We start from the raw sequence: 15,310 nt of genomic DNA, 5'->3' as shown, positions 1-15,310 counted from the left end.
GGTCTGACAATCCCCAGCTCAAGGGATATATATTCCAATAGTGTGGCAAAGCAAGTCTTGAAGGAAACTCAAATTACAGCGACACAATCCACGGGTTAGGTGTCCCACAGGTAGTGTAACTTGCAAATGGAGGCACAGAACAAGCAAGGCAGCTGCACCCTGGTCCGATCATCAAAGAGCAAGAGATGAGAAAGGCGAGGTGGCTCACAGAGCCATTTATCTCTCCACCCTTCAATAAATACCATGTGTTCATTGGCCATGTTGGCACAATAAACGTTAACTATCTCAGGTTTGAACAACAGAATTGTATGTGTAAAATAAGGGGCAGTTTATTTTCATACAAGCTCATATTTTTCCTCTTGGGTTTCAGATACTGACTCTTGCTCTGATTGTGGTTCAGGATGGGGCTCTGTTTCAGTTGCAGATTCCTCTAAATCAGTGGTTCTCAACCTGTGGGTCACGACCACCCCTTTGGGGGTTGAATGACCATTTCACAGGAGTTTCCTAAGACCAATTGACAACACTTATTTCCGATGGTTATAGGAACTGAGACACCACTCATCTATCTGTCTCCAGTGGGGTCTGCCCACATGCGGATACATCCATCTATGAGTACAGGGCGTCAAGACTGTTACCCAGGCTACACCAGGCTTCAAGACAAAATTTCATTTATTTATAATTAGAAATAAATATTTCACAATATGTAATCACATTTTGTTTTGTGATTAATCACTACCCTTTAATTATGTTCAATTTCTAACAACGAAAATACATCCTGCATATCAGATATTTACATAATGATTCATAGCAGCAGCAAAATTACAGTGATGAAGTAGCAATGAAAATGATTTTATTGTTGGGAGGTCACCACAACATGAGGACCTGTATTAAAAGTTCGTGGCATCAGAAAGGTTGAAAACCACTCCTCTATATGCTCTTTAAAGTCATTGCTCTTAGTCTGGGCATAGAATTTTGCGGCAACATCACCTCTGGTGTCTTCTGTCTTGCATAAGGCTTCTCTACTTCTTCTTCAGATTCCTCCTGAGACTCAGTGACAGTGATATCAAATATTGCATCTTGGCATCTGAAGATATTGTGATCACACTTTATTTGCAACAGAATCCTCAGGCACGACGAAAAATGTGCATGAATCTCCTCAAAGTCTGGTTGTTATAGGAGCACAGTCCCTTCACCTGATCAGCCATGCCATCATTTAGAGTAGCATGAGCATCAACATGACAGATCTTTGTGACCGTTGATACAGTTTTGAGATATCATTTTCCTATGGATTTCATATTGTCCTTAGATAGCATCTACTTGTTTCCCATTTGAATGCAAACCTTCATGGACCTAAGAAGAGTTGTTTTTTTCCCTCCTGTATAATCTGTGCAGCATGCTTGTGTCCTGGTTCAACAGTGTATAATACAGTCTCTCAAATTCTTGCCAGACCAGCAAGGGACTAGGCTTCTCCATAATCATTGCTTTGGTGAATTCAACCTTCACAGCTGAACAGCAGAGGAATACACTTTGCTCTCCAGTAGGATTGATGACAGTAAACGCTAATGCATCTGTGCCCACCAGGAACAATTCTTTCTACACAGCATTAAAGATCTCAAACACTAGAACTATTATGAAAACTGAGCACTGTGTAAAAATAACCTTGTATATTGTAACTTGGAATTACACTGAGCTTGGATATACAAAAATGGTATTACATACATGCTACTGAGAAATGGTGTCTTGGTAGTTACACATTGGGCTGCTAACGACAAGGTTAGCAGTTCAAAATCATCAGTTGCTCCATGGTAGAAAGATGAGGCTTTCTATTCCCATAAATCATTACAGTCTTAGAAACCCACAGGCCAGTTCTTGACGATCCAATACGAATCAGAATTGACTCATTGACAGTGAGCTATTTATTTTGTTTTGTTTGTTTGTTTTTGTTTTAATGAGAAGTGGAAGGAAGATAAAAAGGGAAACAGAGAACCAATAAATCTGTGCAGACTTCTAACCACAAGTATTTCTAACTTCAAAAAAAAAAAGACAAACTACCAAAAATAAATAATTAAATAAAATAACTATCTGAAGTATTCCACAAAGTAAACAAATCAAGCATACTGAAACAGGGAGTCAAAACTTAAATGAATGACTGGATTAGTGGATGTTCTTATTCCACTACCCTCTCACCCCCTATAATTTTTCTTCCATTGCCTTGCAAGCAAGCTTCCAGCAGTTATACACTGCAGGTAAAACCTGCAATACATACCTCATCCTTTCTGACCACAGGATCCAGCATAAAGAGTCTTATCAGCAGCAATGTCAGAAAGGAATTCTGTTCTACATCCTTCCCAGTAAGTTCCAGTGTCTTGGGTACTAAGTACTTATTTAAAAAAATAGCACAAGTGGGTTTTTGAAAACAGAGGTTTATTTTTCTAATGGTTCTTGAGGGAAAAATTAAAATAAAGGCCCAAGGCTTGACCCATACCTCTTTGGAGGTAGTTTCATCTTTGCTCCTGTCCTTGTCTCAGGGGCCATCCTCACTATCATCTCCGTCTCCCCTCCCAGCCTCCCGCCACCCTGTGTGGGTACCTGCCCCTGTGCTCCTGCTGCTTTCCATGTAACTGAAGTGATTATGTTTGGTTGAAATCACTGATAGGCCCTCAACTGACTCGCTGCTGCTTCGTGTTGAATAGCAATTAGACCAGCAGGAAACTGGATAAGTTAGACAGACGTGAAGGAAGAGCAACTGTAACTGTAATTGTTATGCTTCAATATAAGAAGACTTTGGGAAGTTTAATTTTAAAGTACCCATCACTCTTGAAAACAAAGAGTAATCATAACATGTCTGGTGGGTTTTCCATTTGTTACACATGAAAACTACCGCATAAAGAACAGAGACAAAGTGCCCTACACATCTAGAACAGAAGATCTCAGTCAGGGTAGATATCATCATCTCCCTGCTCCCTCCTATACCTGTCAGACTATTTGCCCACTTCTGGACACACTTCTAGTTACTACTGGTATCTAGCAAGTAGAAAGCAAATGCTGCTATATGTTCTGTGGTGTACAGGCATCCCAGACAACTAAGTATTATCTAAGTCTCAAAGTGATAAAGTGGCAAAGTATATCAATCATGAAAAAATAAAAAGCAGACACAGGGAAAAGGCAATGGATAGCTGAAATTAAATAGGAGATTTATGCAAATGTGAAAGTACATTGTAAGGGGGAAAACAGTATAATAAACAAGCAAATAAATAAAAATAGATCTTTTAGAATATTTTGCAACTATTGAAATAAATCCAAAATAATTAATTAATTAAAAATGTCTAAACACAACAGTTAAAGATAGTAAATTCCAATAAAAATTAAGATTTAACTAAATGTTGTCTACAACAGCCCATTTTAAATGAAAATAGATTAAAAGTAAAAATATATACCATGAATGCATTAGCTATATTAATATAAGCTATTGCTATAAAGTCTATTCTGATTCTGCAAGATCCAAAAGGCAAAATAGAACTGTTCTTTGAGTTTCTGAGACTGCAAATATTTACAGTAGCAAATAGTCTCGTTATTCTCCCACAGAGCCATTGGAGGGTTTGAATCCCTGACTTTTCACCTTTGAACCTATGAAGCCATCAAGTCTCATTTTATTACTAATACAATATAATTCAGAACAAGGAACATTACAAGGACAAAGAGGTGCATAGCCACAGTCAATAGTGTGCTATTCAATTAAATTGACAAATAAATAGTCAATTCAGCACATAACAGAAAGCCCTGTAAATGCGTTTACAGAAACGAGTAGAATTTTAATGAGATGTACCAATACTTTAAGTTTGGTCTCTACGTATCATAGGAAAAGTGGAGAAAAAAAATCAAGACTCAAAATCAGGGGGATACAGTCAAAGCACTAAATACTATAGGAAATGTATATCATAATAAGTTGCATCTTCATATTTAAGTGACAATTTATATTTGGCAGCTTTCGTTACTAAACTGTAATCTCCACAAAGAAAGAAATTTTGTTTGTTTTGTTTATGTTTTTAAATGGCCAGATAACTGCAGGGCACATAGAACAGACCCACTAAATACTTATTGACAGAATTAATAAATATAGATGTTAACTTAGTTCCAATACATAAGGAGGAATGATTTATGATTATTTGCAATTTTTCAGAAGTTTGAAAGATCGGGAATTTATAGACCATCAGTAACCCATTGCTATGGACTGTATTCAGATTCATAGGAACCATTCCTATGTAGTGTTTCTGAGGCTTTATAAATCGTTATCGATACAGACAGCCTCATCCTTCTCCCACCAAGCTGGTAGGCAGTTTGAACTTACAACATTTGGCTAACAACTCAACAGTTACCAGACATCATCATGTTTGTCATTAATTTTAGACTTCATATTCACTCTCAAGTAAATCTTCAAATTGTATCCTTCTCATCACTTGCAAAGTGACAGGTATCACTAAAGTTTCTGTTCTAACCAGTCATTACCACTTCCAAATTACAAATAGATTATAGAATGACTCTGAGATGTCAGAATTATGTTCTTCCAAATTTCTTTTCTAAAAACTTCATACTCAGGAGAATGTTCCTATTAAAAACTCTCAAGATAAAACAATACACATGTTTTGCAAAGACACCAAAGACACATATGTACAGAAAAGACTAAAGCAATCTAATTTTCATCAAGTGCTTAAATGGGCTAGAAAAAGACAGATGTTCTTAGCTCCATTCTACAGGCTCATGTAGCTAAATATAGTGAATATAACTTTCATTTTAATTCTTATTTGTGTTAGTTCTATAATCCAAGAACTTTTACCATTACAGCAATGTAGGAATGTGCGAGTAAGACTGAAAGTTGGACCCACAATTCTCAGCTTATTTTATTTGTGAATAATTGTATAACACATTCTCGGATCTGTTTAGTCCTCACCCCATAGATGATGGGGTTCAGCACTGGGGGTACCAGTAAGTACACGTTAGCCAACAAAATGTGGGTGTGGCGTGGGATATGCTTACTAAATCGGTGAGTGAGGAATGAAAAAAGAGCAGGGATGTAGAAGGTGAGGATGACACAAACATGGGATCCGCAAGTGCTGAGGGTCTTCAACCTGGCATCTTTAGAAGGGAGACTGAATACAGTACGGAGTATTTGTACATAGGACAGAGAGATGCATGTCACATCAGTCCCAACAATCAAGATAATCACTGCTAAACTATAAAGACTATTGATGGAAATATCAGCACAAGCCAATTTTACCACAGCCATATGCTCACAATATGTGTGTGGGACCACATTGGTTTGGCAATATGGCCACTTTCTTACTAGAAATGGATGTGGCGTCATCAGCACCAACCCCCGTAAAAGTGCCACAATGCCAACCTGGGCTACCACTACGTTTGTTAGTATAGATGTGTGCCTCAAAGGATTGCAGATTGCCACATACCGGTCCAGTGCCATGGCCACAAGAAGTCCTGACTCCACCCCAGAGAAAGCATGGATGAAATACATCTGAGTAAGACAGGCATGGAAGGTGATCTCATGATAATTGAACCAGAAGATACCCAACATCTTGGGAAGGGTAGAGGTTGACAAGACGAGGTCTGTGGTGGCCAACATGGAAAGAAAGTAAAACATGGGCGCATGGAGAACTGTCTCTGTTTTGATGATGAAAAGGATAACGGTGTTTCCAATAAGGGCAACCACATACATTGAGCAGAAAGGGATGGATATCCAAACGTGAAAGTCTTCTAAACCAGGGATGCCCATCAGGATGAAATAACTGGGATTGGTGAATGCAGTGAAGTTAACGGTAAACATGCTTAATCTGACTACATGTAACTTTTCTGTTGTCAAAAGTGGATACATGCTGATAAATCTGCAATAAAATTGTCCAGAATTTAACAAAAACAAAATACCGACAATAGTTATTCATCAAGTAAGTCCACTATTCTTGAGTTTTCTTAAATTCATTCATTAATTTAATTAAATACTGGTCAGAATAGAGTAGCTCTTCTCTAGTAATAATCCTGCCTTAGCTTCCAAACATCTAGAGTATTTTGCTTGTCGCAGGGAAACTTCATCTGACATTTGAAAGACAGGATGGGAAAAGTTTCTAATTCTGTTGTTTCTTCACATCTTAACAAGCCATTGGAAAAATCCTAAGGCTGCCTTAAGGAAAGCTATCTCTGTAAATCATTGATGGTCTTCAAGCCATTGTATGAGGTAAAACTTCAATGTATTTGTTAAAACTGCATATGAAGGAATTATAAGCTTTTGACAATATATGTGTGTGTGTGTGTGTGTGTGTATATATATATATATATATATATATACTCTTGGAATGCCAATGCCTCTAGAGCTTTGTTTTCCCAGTACATATTTCAGTTGTTTATAAGTAAAACAGTAATCCATGGATAATTTCTTAAATCACAGAAATCAGATTTGGTAAGATTTTCAAAGTGGTATGTATTTCGTGGAGGAAAGATGAGGCTATAAAGATTTACACTATTGGAATCCTTATACACAGTTGCTTTGAGTGGGAGTCGCCTCTGTGGCAGTGAGTTTACTTTTAGAATATGTATCTATCTACATAGATATAATGACATCCTATGGGTTTACTTTTGAAATATATATATGATGTGGTTCCGTTTATATGATTTTAAGTGGTTTATATTCATATATAACCAGAAACAGTAGAAGACTAAAAGGTTCATGGAAAAATCTATTTAGAGATCATGGATTTCTTTTCACAAGCCTTGTGAACCATTTTTTGTGTATATCTGTATGTATTGTTTGTACACACACACATGTATATAGCACAAAACTTTCAAGAAGTTTGTGGCATGTGTATATATATTGCTTTCCCCAAAGAACTAACCAGCAACTTATTCTTTTATCTATTTAAAATCAAAATGCTAGCTAAGACACATGGGATTTCTTACTACACCTAAGAATTTAATTAAATTATATAGAAAAGAATCAACAAGCTCTAAATGAGTCAGATGATCAAAAATATTTCAAAAGCATAATATACATAACAAAAAATGTTAAGGGACCAACTGATAATGTGTATACACTCTAATGAGATCATTATTGATTGTCCATAGTTTATGAAATGAGGAACATATACATTACATAGGCTAATTTTATTTTCAAAAACTACACAACCAGTATGTGCCACAGAAGAATTAGGATCATCTTTTCCTCCAAGTTTCAGTCCTTGTTCCACTACAACAGACAATCCAAAAAAAGGAGGAGATATATGTCAAAGGCCGTTCATGTGCCAGAGGTTAACATAACTAAGTTCCACAAGAGCTCTAAGAAGCACGAACAGATGCTACAAATCAGGTTTCATGGATTCATTATATTGGATTATAGAAAGTGCATTAAAAATTATCCTTGCTCTTTTTAAAATGATCTTTACTCTTTCTCTCTCAACAGTAACACTGAGATGCTCATTTTGAAGTGAGTGTCATTAATGTGACAACCCAAACCACATTCCTGCACATATGCCCTATTGCAATGATAGTACTAATTGCCTAGTTGTCTGATAAACACAATTCTTAAGAAACTACCAGGAAAACCTCAGCATTGACAGAGATAACCTTAAGGAGAGTTCCTCCCATTCGATGGGAATACATTGTTTTTAACTATCAAATGATGCAGCAGGGTGAAGTCCATTTACCTTTGGAGGGCTATATTTTCTGCCCTTGCAGTATGCTCTAAATCCATTTTCAGTATAATTGAGTACCAGAAATCCACAATAATTTTGGAAAGGTATTCCTCACCTTTAGGGAACTCCTCTTCACCCTAAACATCTATTGTGCCCTATCATTACCGCCATTCCTTGTTAGATTGGGCACACACAGATGTACTGTTCTTTCTTCTAGATTAATTGTGCTGTGCTGAATCAAAGCAAGAAGAGCAGATCTTAACCATTCTGTGCATGCCAAACTCATTATAGGTTTTATAATCCCACTTGGGTCAGTCCCAGAGGCCAGCATTTGCCACAATTGTTCTTTTACATCTTGGAAGTGTGGTTGAAGCCTAAGGGAATAAGCCTCCTGTATGCCACACACTGGTAGTTCGGTTTGGGGAAAATATATGTGATATTGATGGAAATATTTTATTTTCTTAAATCCCTTGCCTCTGACAGAGATACAAATGTAGTGGAATTAAACGTATAATCATAGAAGAGACTTTCCTGACAGAGCAACCTAAGAATAAAGCGGAAAATCTTGGATCTGTGTGGTACTATCAGACTTTATAAGATAAGCACATTGCAAATATATGCATTAATGTGCTTAAACTTTCGTAAGTTTCAAATGGCTCACGTGATTATCAGAAATTATCACTTAATCATCTCAAAGTGCAGAGAAGCTTATCAAATATTGTCCTCAGCTTTGAATTTTTAGCTAAAATTATGTAGGCCTGCAAAATAATCTCTATTGTGACTCTTAATGCCAGTCTGTTCCAACTCTGGATGAGCCCATTACAATCTAGATGCAACAGAATGAAATCTAGCCAAACCGAAACCATCGCCATGGTTGCTGTGCTTGAGCCCATTGTTCCAGTCTTCGTGTCAATCTGTCTCATTGAGGTGTTCTTTTTTCCTCTTCTTGACAGTCTACTCTGCCAGACATGGTGTCCTTCTTCATGGACTGATTTCTTCTTCTAATAGGTCCACAGCAAGATGGAGTCTGACCATCTTTTCTTTAAGTAGCATTTTGGTTTCAAGACGGCTTTGCTACTTCTAGCAATTAAGGGTATATACAATGTAATTTGTTCATACCATAAATCAAATGCATCAATGTGTCTTCATTCCTACTTATTCATTTTCTTATGCATATGAAACAATTGAAAATACTATGACTGAGGTCAGTGCATATTGATCCTCACACTGACATCTCTGATATTTTAATGCTTTAAAGAGCTTTCTCTTGCAGGAAATTTTGCTCAAAACAACATGTTGTTTGGTTTCTTGCCTGCTTCTTTCAATGGCATTGATTATGGATTTAAGTATCCAGGAATTTTACATTGTGTCTAGTTTTCTTCCTTGATGTTGAGGTGTAAATTTATCCTGTACACTGTAGTCTTTGATCTTCATTAGTAAGAGTGCTTCAAGTCCTACTAGCCTTCAATGATATGTAATCTCCATATTATAGTTTTTAAAAGAATATCATTCCATTCCTGATGACTATAGAGTTTAGTTTTTTTGATTACTTCCTCAGCATGCAGTTTGACTGATTTTGGTGTAAAGATAGAACCAAGAGAAACACTTTCTAGATTTTAAACTCTGAAATAGTTCCTTGCTCTATTCAAAGTACAAGTTCCCCCCACAAGCATGATTTTCTGGGATCCCTTTCTTTCCAATGTCATGCACAATGTTTTATGACATACAGTTGAATCACTCTTATTACAATGAGTATGACACAAGTAAGCATCTGACTGGCGTACTCTGCTCTTAGCAAATCACCCTCTGATGTCAGCACTGATACCCATCCTTCCACGTCCTCTTTGGAATTCAGCTTGAAGATTTTTAACTTCCCTGTACAATGTCCTGTTGCAACCAGTTTTTGGTTTTTTTAAGTATCTAAGAAAAATTTTGCATGTGATATTGATGATATTGTTAGATAACTTCCTCTTCGAATGGATCCCTCTTCTGTGGAATGGGCAAAATATGGATCTCATCCAATTGGTTGGCCAGCTAGCTCTCTCTGACATTTTTGTCATAGGTAGCTTTGTTGTATCTGTTTGATGAAAAATCTCAATTTGTATTCTGTAATTCCTTAAGCCTTTTTTTCCACCAGTGCCTTCAGTGTAGGTTGCACCCCCTCCTTCACTATTATCAGTTGCTGATTCTATGCACTCTTGAAATGGTTCAAGAGTGACAGGGTATTTGGGTCCAGTGCCTGTGTACTCCTTACAGCATCTTTGGACTTTCCTGAATCATTTGATATATAGTCCATGGAATTCTTCAGTATTTCAACTGGAACCTGAATTTTGTGTGTTTGTTTCCCAGTTGTTTTACCTTGAGAAATCCATGTTTTTCCCTTTTAGCTTTCTAATTCTAGGTCCTCACACATTTCATTATAATACTTCACTTTGTCTTCTGAACTATCACTTGAAATCTTCTCTTTAGTTCTTTACTATATAATTTCCTCCCTTTAGCAGCTGCATGTTTAAAGTCAAGCTTCATAATCCCTAATAACATTAATTTTGGTCTTTTCCTATTCCTTGCCTTTTAATGTCTCTTATACTTTTCTCCTATATGATATCCCTGATATCATCCCACAACTCCTCTTGTAATTAGCATTAAAGGTGTCAAATGTATGCTGAGGCTACCTCAATTCATGTGGGATATTCTCAAGATTGCACTTTAGCTTTTGTAGATTATTTTAATTTTCTTCAGCTTCCACTTGAAATTGCATATGAGAAATCAATGTTTAGTTCTGCAGTAGGCTTCCGGCCTTGTTCAGAATGATCATATTGAAATTCATCTTCTCTGTCTAGAGATGTGATCAATATGATTCCTATGTATTCCATCCAGCTACATATACAAAGTATTTGCAATGAATAAACCATTGATCTTGCAAAAATCTGTCATACTTTGCTGAGCCTGGTTCAAGTACATATTGTAAACAACTCCAGGATGGGTACTGACCTGTGCAGCAAGTAGTTATGGGAAAATTAGCATGGGAGATAAGCCCCTTTTCAGGTCACAGCCTGATGATGTGTCCTCGAGGTGTGGCCAACATATATATTAATTGATGCTATGGAGCACTTGCATCAATCTTTCTTTGTTGGTGTGGATGCTACATCTGTTGCATCTACATCCAGTTCTTTGGACTTGAAAAAAACAGAGACCAAGTTGGTATTGCCTACCAACTCTGGGAGCTATCTGAGCCTAACATCTATCTAGCCAGTTAATCCACCTCTGCATTCCCCAGTCTTGGTCTTCCTTCTTTTTCTTCTTTCTTAATTCCCCTGTTTCACCCTCCTGCTTTGTCTTCTTGCTCCCTAGTTTCCAAGCTCTGGGAGCTACACAAGTGTAAAAAAAATCCATATTAATATTTGACACGCAGACTTGAGCCAGACAGGACTTAACTATTTCCACAACTCTGAGGACCACATTATTGATATAAATTTATTTCTTTCTATAGAGAAATGTGACTGGTTTTACTTCTCTAGAGAATCCAGCCTAACACAATCATATAAAATCACTTTACCTTAAGAGATTACCCTCAAAACTGTGAGTGGGCCAGATCCATCACTTGAAAATAGGGAAATTAAAGTTTCCCAGAGAGCTAGAAATTCTGCTTCCAGACTGTAGCATCTGCCCATCTTGCATATAAATGTTGAACTTGCTTGTTACAAAATCGTGAGTCAATTCCTTAAAATGAATTTTTTCAACATTTTCTTGACACACAATTTACATATTATAAAATTGAATATTTCCATCACGCAATCATTTCAAGGGGAATTGTACAATCAGCACCACATCTATCTTAGCACATCCCTCCACCCCCACCCTCTGGTTAAATAAACTTAAAATGAGTTGTGCAATTGTGATAAGTGCTAATGCTCTCTCCCCCTTCCCACCTTCATTATTTACTCCCAAAATACCCTTTCTCTCCCTATGACCCACCCTCCACCCTGCATTTCCTATAACACCTTCTTTAAGTTGTTATCATTATGCCTCCACTCCTTCTGTGCTTCACATCTGGGAAAACCAATGGAAGACAATGAAAAACAAATCATAAGGATAAGATCATAATAGCATAAAAATACAAATACAAATAATGCGAGAGAGAGAGAGAAGACCCCATCAACATTCAAAAAGTCAGGGAAGAAATTTCTGTCATGGAACATCTAAGAGATGCTTGTATGCCGAAAAAAATCAGGTCGTGTCTATGGTGAAGTCAACTAGCCACTTATCAAGTTCAATCCAGTATAATCCAGAGACAATAGTCTGTCGATAATAAGATTGCTTGGAATTCATGCCTTTAGCCAGAGCAGATCTGCCAGTATCTCTGTTTGACTAGATATTCTGCAGATTAGTTTTGGGTTCCTATTGCTCCCCATAGCCTTCTACAAATTGTGTGTTTTTAATTGTAGCTCTGATATTTTTCACCAAATATAAATTTTGTAATCGACATCATTGGATCAAACAAACCGGTGTGCTTCTTTTGTGTAGATGTAGTTGATTCCTTGCTTAGATGATTGCTTGTTTGAGTACAAGCCTTTAAGATCCCAGACCCTATTCCAAATGATAGTGGGAATCATCTACTTTCATTGCCACACTTGGATATAGCACCCTTTTCTTCAGTGATCCTTTCATGAAGGTGAGTATCAATCGGGTCATGATTTAAGAACTAATTGACCTTAAGTTGGAGTTAAGATTCAGTGTAAGCCCAGGCTATTCCTGGATCTATATATTTTTGGGTTTTTTTTCTTAATGTGTTGGAACTTAGGAATTAAAACGTATGTCATATCTTTCCATTATTCAATCATGTCACATGTACTTGTGTAAGTCCTTCCATAATCAGTCAACAAACACATTTTCCTTCCTGGGCATCTTGATGTCATTTCTATCTTATCTCCCCCACCCTCTATGCTGCTCCCCCAAACCCTTGTTATATTTCTTTCCCTGTAGGCTCAACTTTATAGGTTTCATTTAATGAAAAACAGAGAAACACATAACACAGCTTTGAGAAGGTGACCCCCAATGGCAGTGTACCTTTGAGATATACCCAAATATACACAAGCATAAGCAAAATATAACAGAATGGTCAGCCCAGGATTGACAACATGATACCTCTCTTAATGTGGCCTACAAGGTGTTGATGTAGCAAGATCTTGTTGTTGCTCTTGGTACAGCTGTCTTCTGCTGCTTCAGACACCATGTCTTTTCCAGCTTACATCCTTAGTTTACAAATGTTTCTGAGGCAGTGTGCAGTTCACTCAGTGGGGTTCCCATATGGGGTCTCACCCATGCAACATCTGGAGCATACCATCTGGAGCCCCAACAATGTAGGATTCAGTGTCCCAGTGTTCTGTGGCACTAGGGTATCGGGATACTTCCAGATACCCTAGGTTAGTTCTGTCCACTGGCTGCATGCTACTAAAGACCCATCCATACTTGATGCTCTCAAGAGCATCCTCAATCTCTCTTGCCCTGACCTGGAGGTCAGCCCTTCCAACCCTCCCCTTAACATACATGCACCTATGTTTCCCCCAAATTTGACCATTCCCTTTACCCATATCTGTGTTACCCCTACCATCAATAAAACTCATCCCTCGGACAGGGCCACCACCCTCTCTGTGGGACCTCACCCCAGATCCACCTGACTACCACTCAGAAGACAGTATACCCACTCCCCCATCCATTTGATCCCAGCTGTGGTGAGATAGCTTCTGGCCAAGTGAGCTACACTTTAATTACCAGGAGCAGATGGTGTGTGTTTCATGGGAACTGGTCTGCCTCTTACCAGGCTATCTGGTCCCCAGAAGACTGGAAGGTCTGCAAGCTTGAACTTGTGCCCATTTTGATGCTTGTTCCTACTGCAGTGGACTCATACAGAATTTGTCCTTTTGTGGTTGACTAACTGCACTCAGCATAATGTCTTCCGAATTCCTTATGTCTTGAGGTGTTTCATGGTTTCATCGCTGTCTTTTATGGCTGCTTAGGATTCCATTGTGTACCAGATTTTTAATACAGCCTTCTACTGATGGGAATTGTGTTAGAGCAGAGGTTCTCAACCTGTGGGTAATGAATGCTTTGGGGGGTTGAATGACCCTTTCACAGGGGTTGTCCAATTCATAACAGTAGCAAAATTACAGCTATGAAGTAGCAACAAAAATAATGTTATGGTTGGGGTCACCACAACATGATGAACTGTATTAAAGGGTCACAGCATTAGGAAGGTTGAGAACCACTGTGCTAGAGAAACAAATTCGTAGACACTCATATATGTATAAGAAAGAGGTTTATCTAAAAGAGCAATTATATATTACAAAAACATCCCAACCCAATCCAGATCAAGTCCATAAATCCAATATTAGCCTATATGTCTGATACCAATCAAATTCCTCTTCAGACTCAAGCAACATATGCAATGATGGCAAATGCAGGAAGATGGAAAGTCCATCCACAGTCCAGTGGATGGAAAGTCTTGTGGATCCAATGGCAGTGGAAACATCTCAATGCTGGCAGGGGTCTCCATGTGGCTCCTCCATCTCTAGTGTTGTTCCATGCGTCTTATCAGCAGGAAGACAAAGCAGAGAGTCTGTGTATATCTGTCCTCCATTGAGTTATTTATATCTGTTATGACTCCAAATGAGGTCATCAAGCTGTGACCTGATTGACAGGTTAGACTCCACCTCTTCTCAAGTTGACAGATTATGTAACTGCCATAGACCACGCCCTGTCAACTTGACAATTTTACACAACTCTTTAGCCATATATAATTTTCAAACAAAACATTAATAGAATCATCTCTATATCTAACAGGATAAACTAAAATGCATAAAACTCACTATGTGCCAAAGCCTTATCTAAACATAATATTCTGTAAGTGAACAACACAACAATATTCTATGCCTAACAATTTTAGTTAGGTAACACTTACACCTTAATCCTATGAATATATTCCCTCAGCTATGAAAGTTTGTGAGCCAGCCTTCATCCCCCCAATTTAGGGTATTCAACTTCTATATTGCCCACTTACATCCACCCAGTGCTCTGAGGAGACAATCATATTCTTTAATGTGAAGAACCTTCTTTCCAGTTGGAAACTTGTGAAGTCCACATGCATAAGCAAAGTCATATCAGGACAGGCCACCCATAAATTCAGCAGCAATATGCACCAGTTCACAGGCTCAAAAATCTTCTCTTCATATGGTTGGGTTCTGGTCAAATCAATGTGGAATGTCTCAGAGCCTCACCAGGGTGCCTATTGTTCACCTTGCCTTTAGACCTTGGCCCCATCACAAATTCTCAACAATCCCAGCTCCCTTGGGCTAGTCATGCCCAAGTTGGGTTCCACACAACTCTATAAACTTCATACCACCCAACCTGCTCTGTCTTGTCCTCTAGTTCATATGAACCGGGTCCAAAGGTGTCAGTGACCAGACTCAACTGGTCTCTTTTTTGCTGTATTTCTCATACTTCCACTCAATAAGTAGATCCAGGTGGTCATCTAGCAAGCATTTTAGCCTGCCAAAAGGTTTCCTTTAATGTTCAATCCTAGAGAGGAGAGTTGATTCAGGGTTCCATACTTTTCCAGCCTC

General features: G+C 38.1%; 1 protein-coding gene and 1 pseudogene across 1 annotated transcript; both read right to left on the bottom strand.

Moving 5' to 3' along the window:
• Window positions 1–1,479, bottom strand: part of LOC101658446 — a 3,348-nt pseudogene extending 1,869 nt beyond the window's left edge.
• A 3,409-nt stretch (window positions 1,480–4,888) lies between these two features.
• On the bottom strand, window positions 4,889–5,836 carry LOC101658126 (olfactory receptor 52E4-like). Its single transcript, XM_013008557.1, has one exon. It carries the CDS (start codon window positions 5,834–5,836, stop codon window positions 4,889–4,891), a length of 948 nt encoding a protein of 315 aa, XP_012864011.1.
• Between the last annotated feature and the right edge of the window lie 9,474 nt (window positions 5,837–15,310).

The sequence above is a fragment of the Echinops telfairi genome, unplaced genomic scaffold (assembly GCF_000313985.2).
Source record: "Echinops telfairi isolate 266 unplaced genomic scaffold, ASM31398v2 ScPeMD7_41;HRSCAF=154, whole genome shotgun sequence".
Classification (NCBI taxonomy): domain Eukaryota; kingdom Metazoa; phylum Chordata; class Mammalia; order Afrosoricida; family Tenrecidae; genus Echinops; species Echinops telfairi.
The sequence above is the reverse complement of the archived record's forward strand: the minus strand, read 5'-3'. Positions and strand labels throughout refer to the sequence as shown.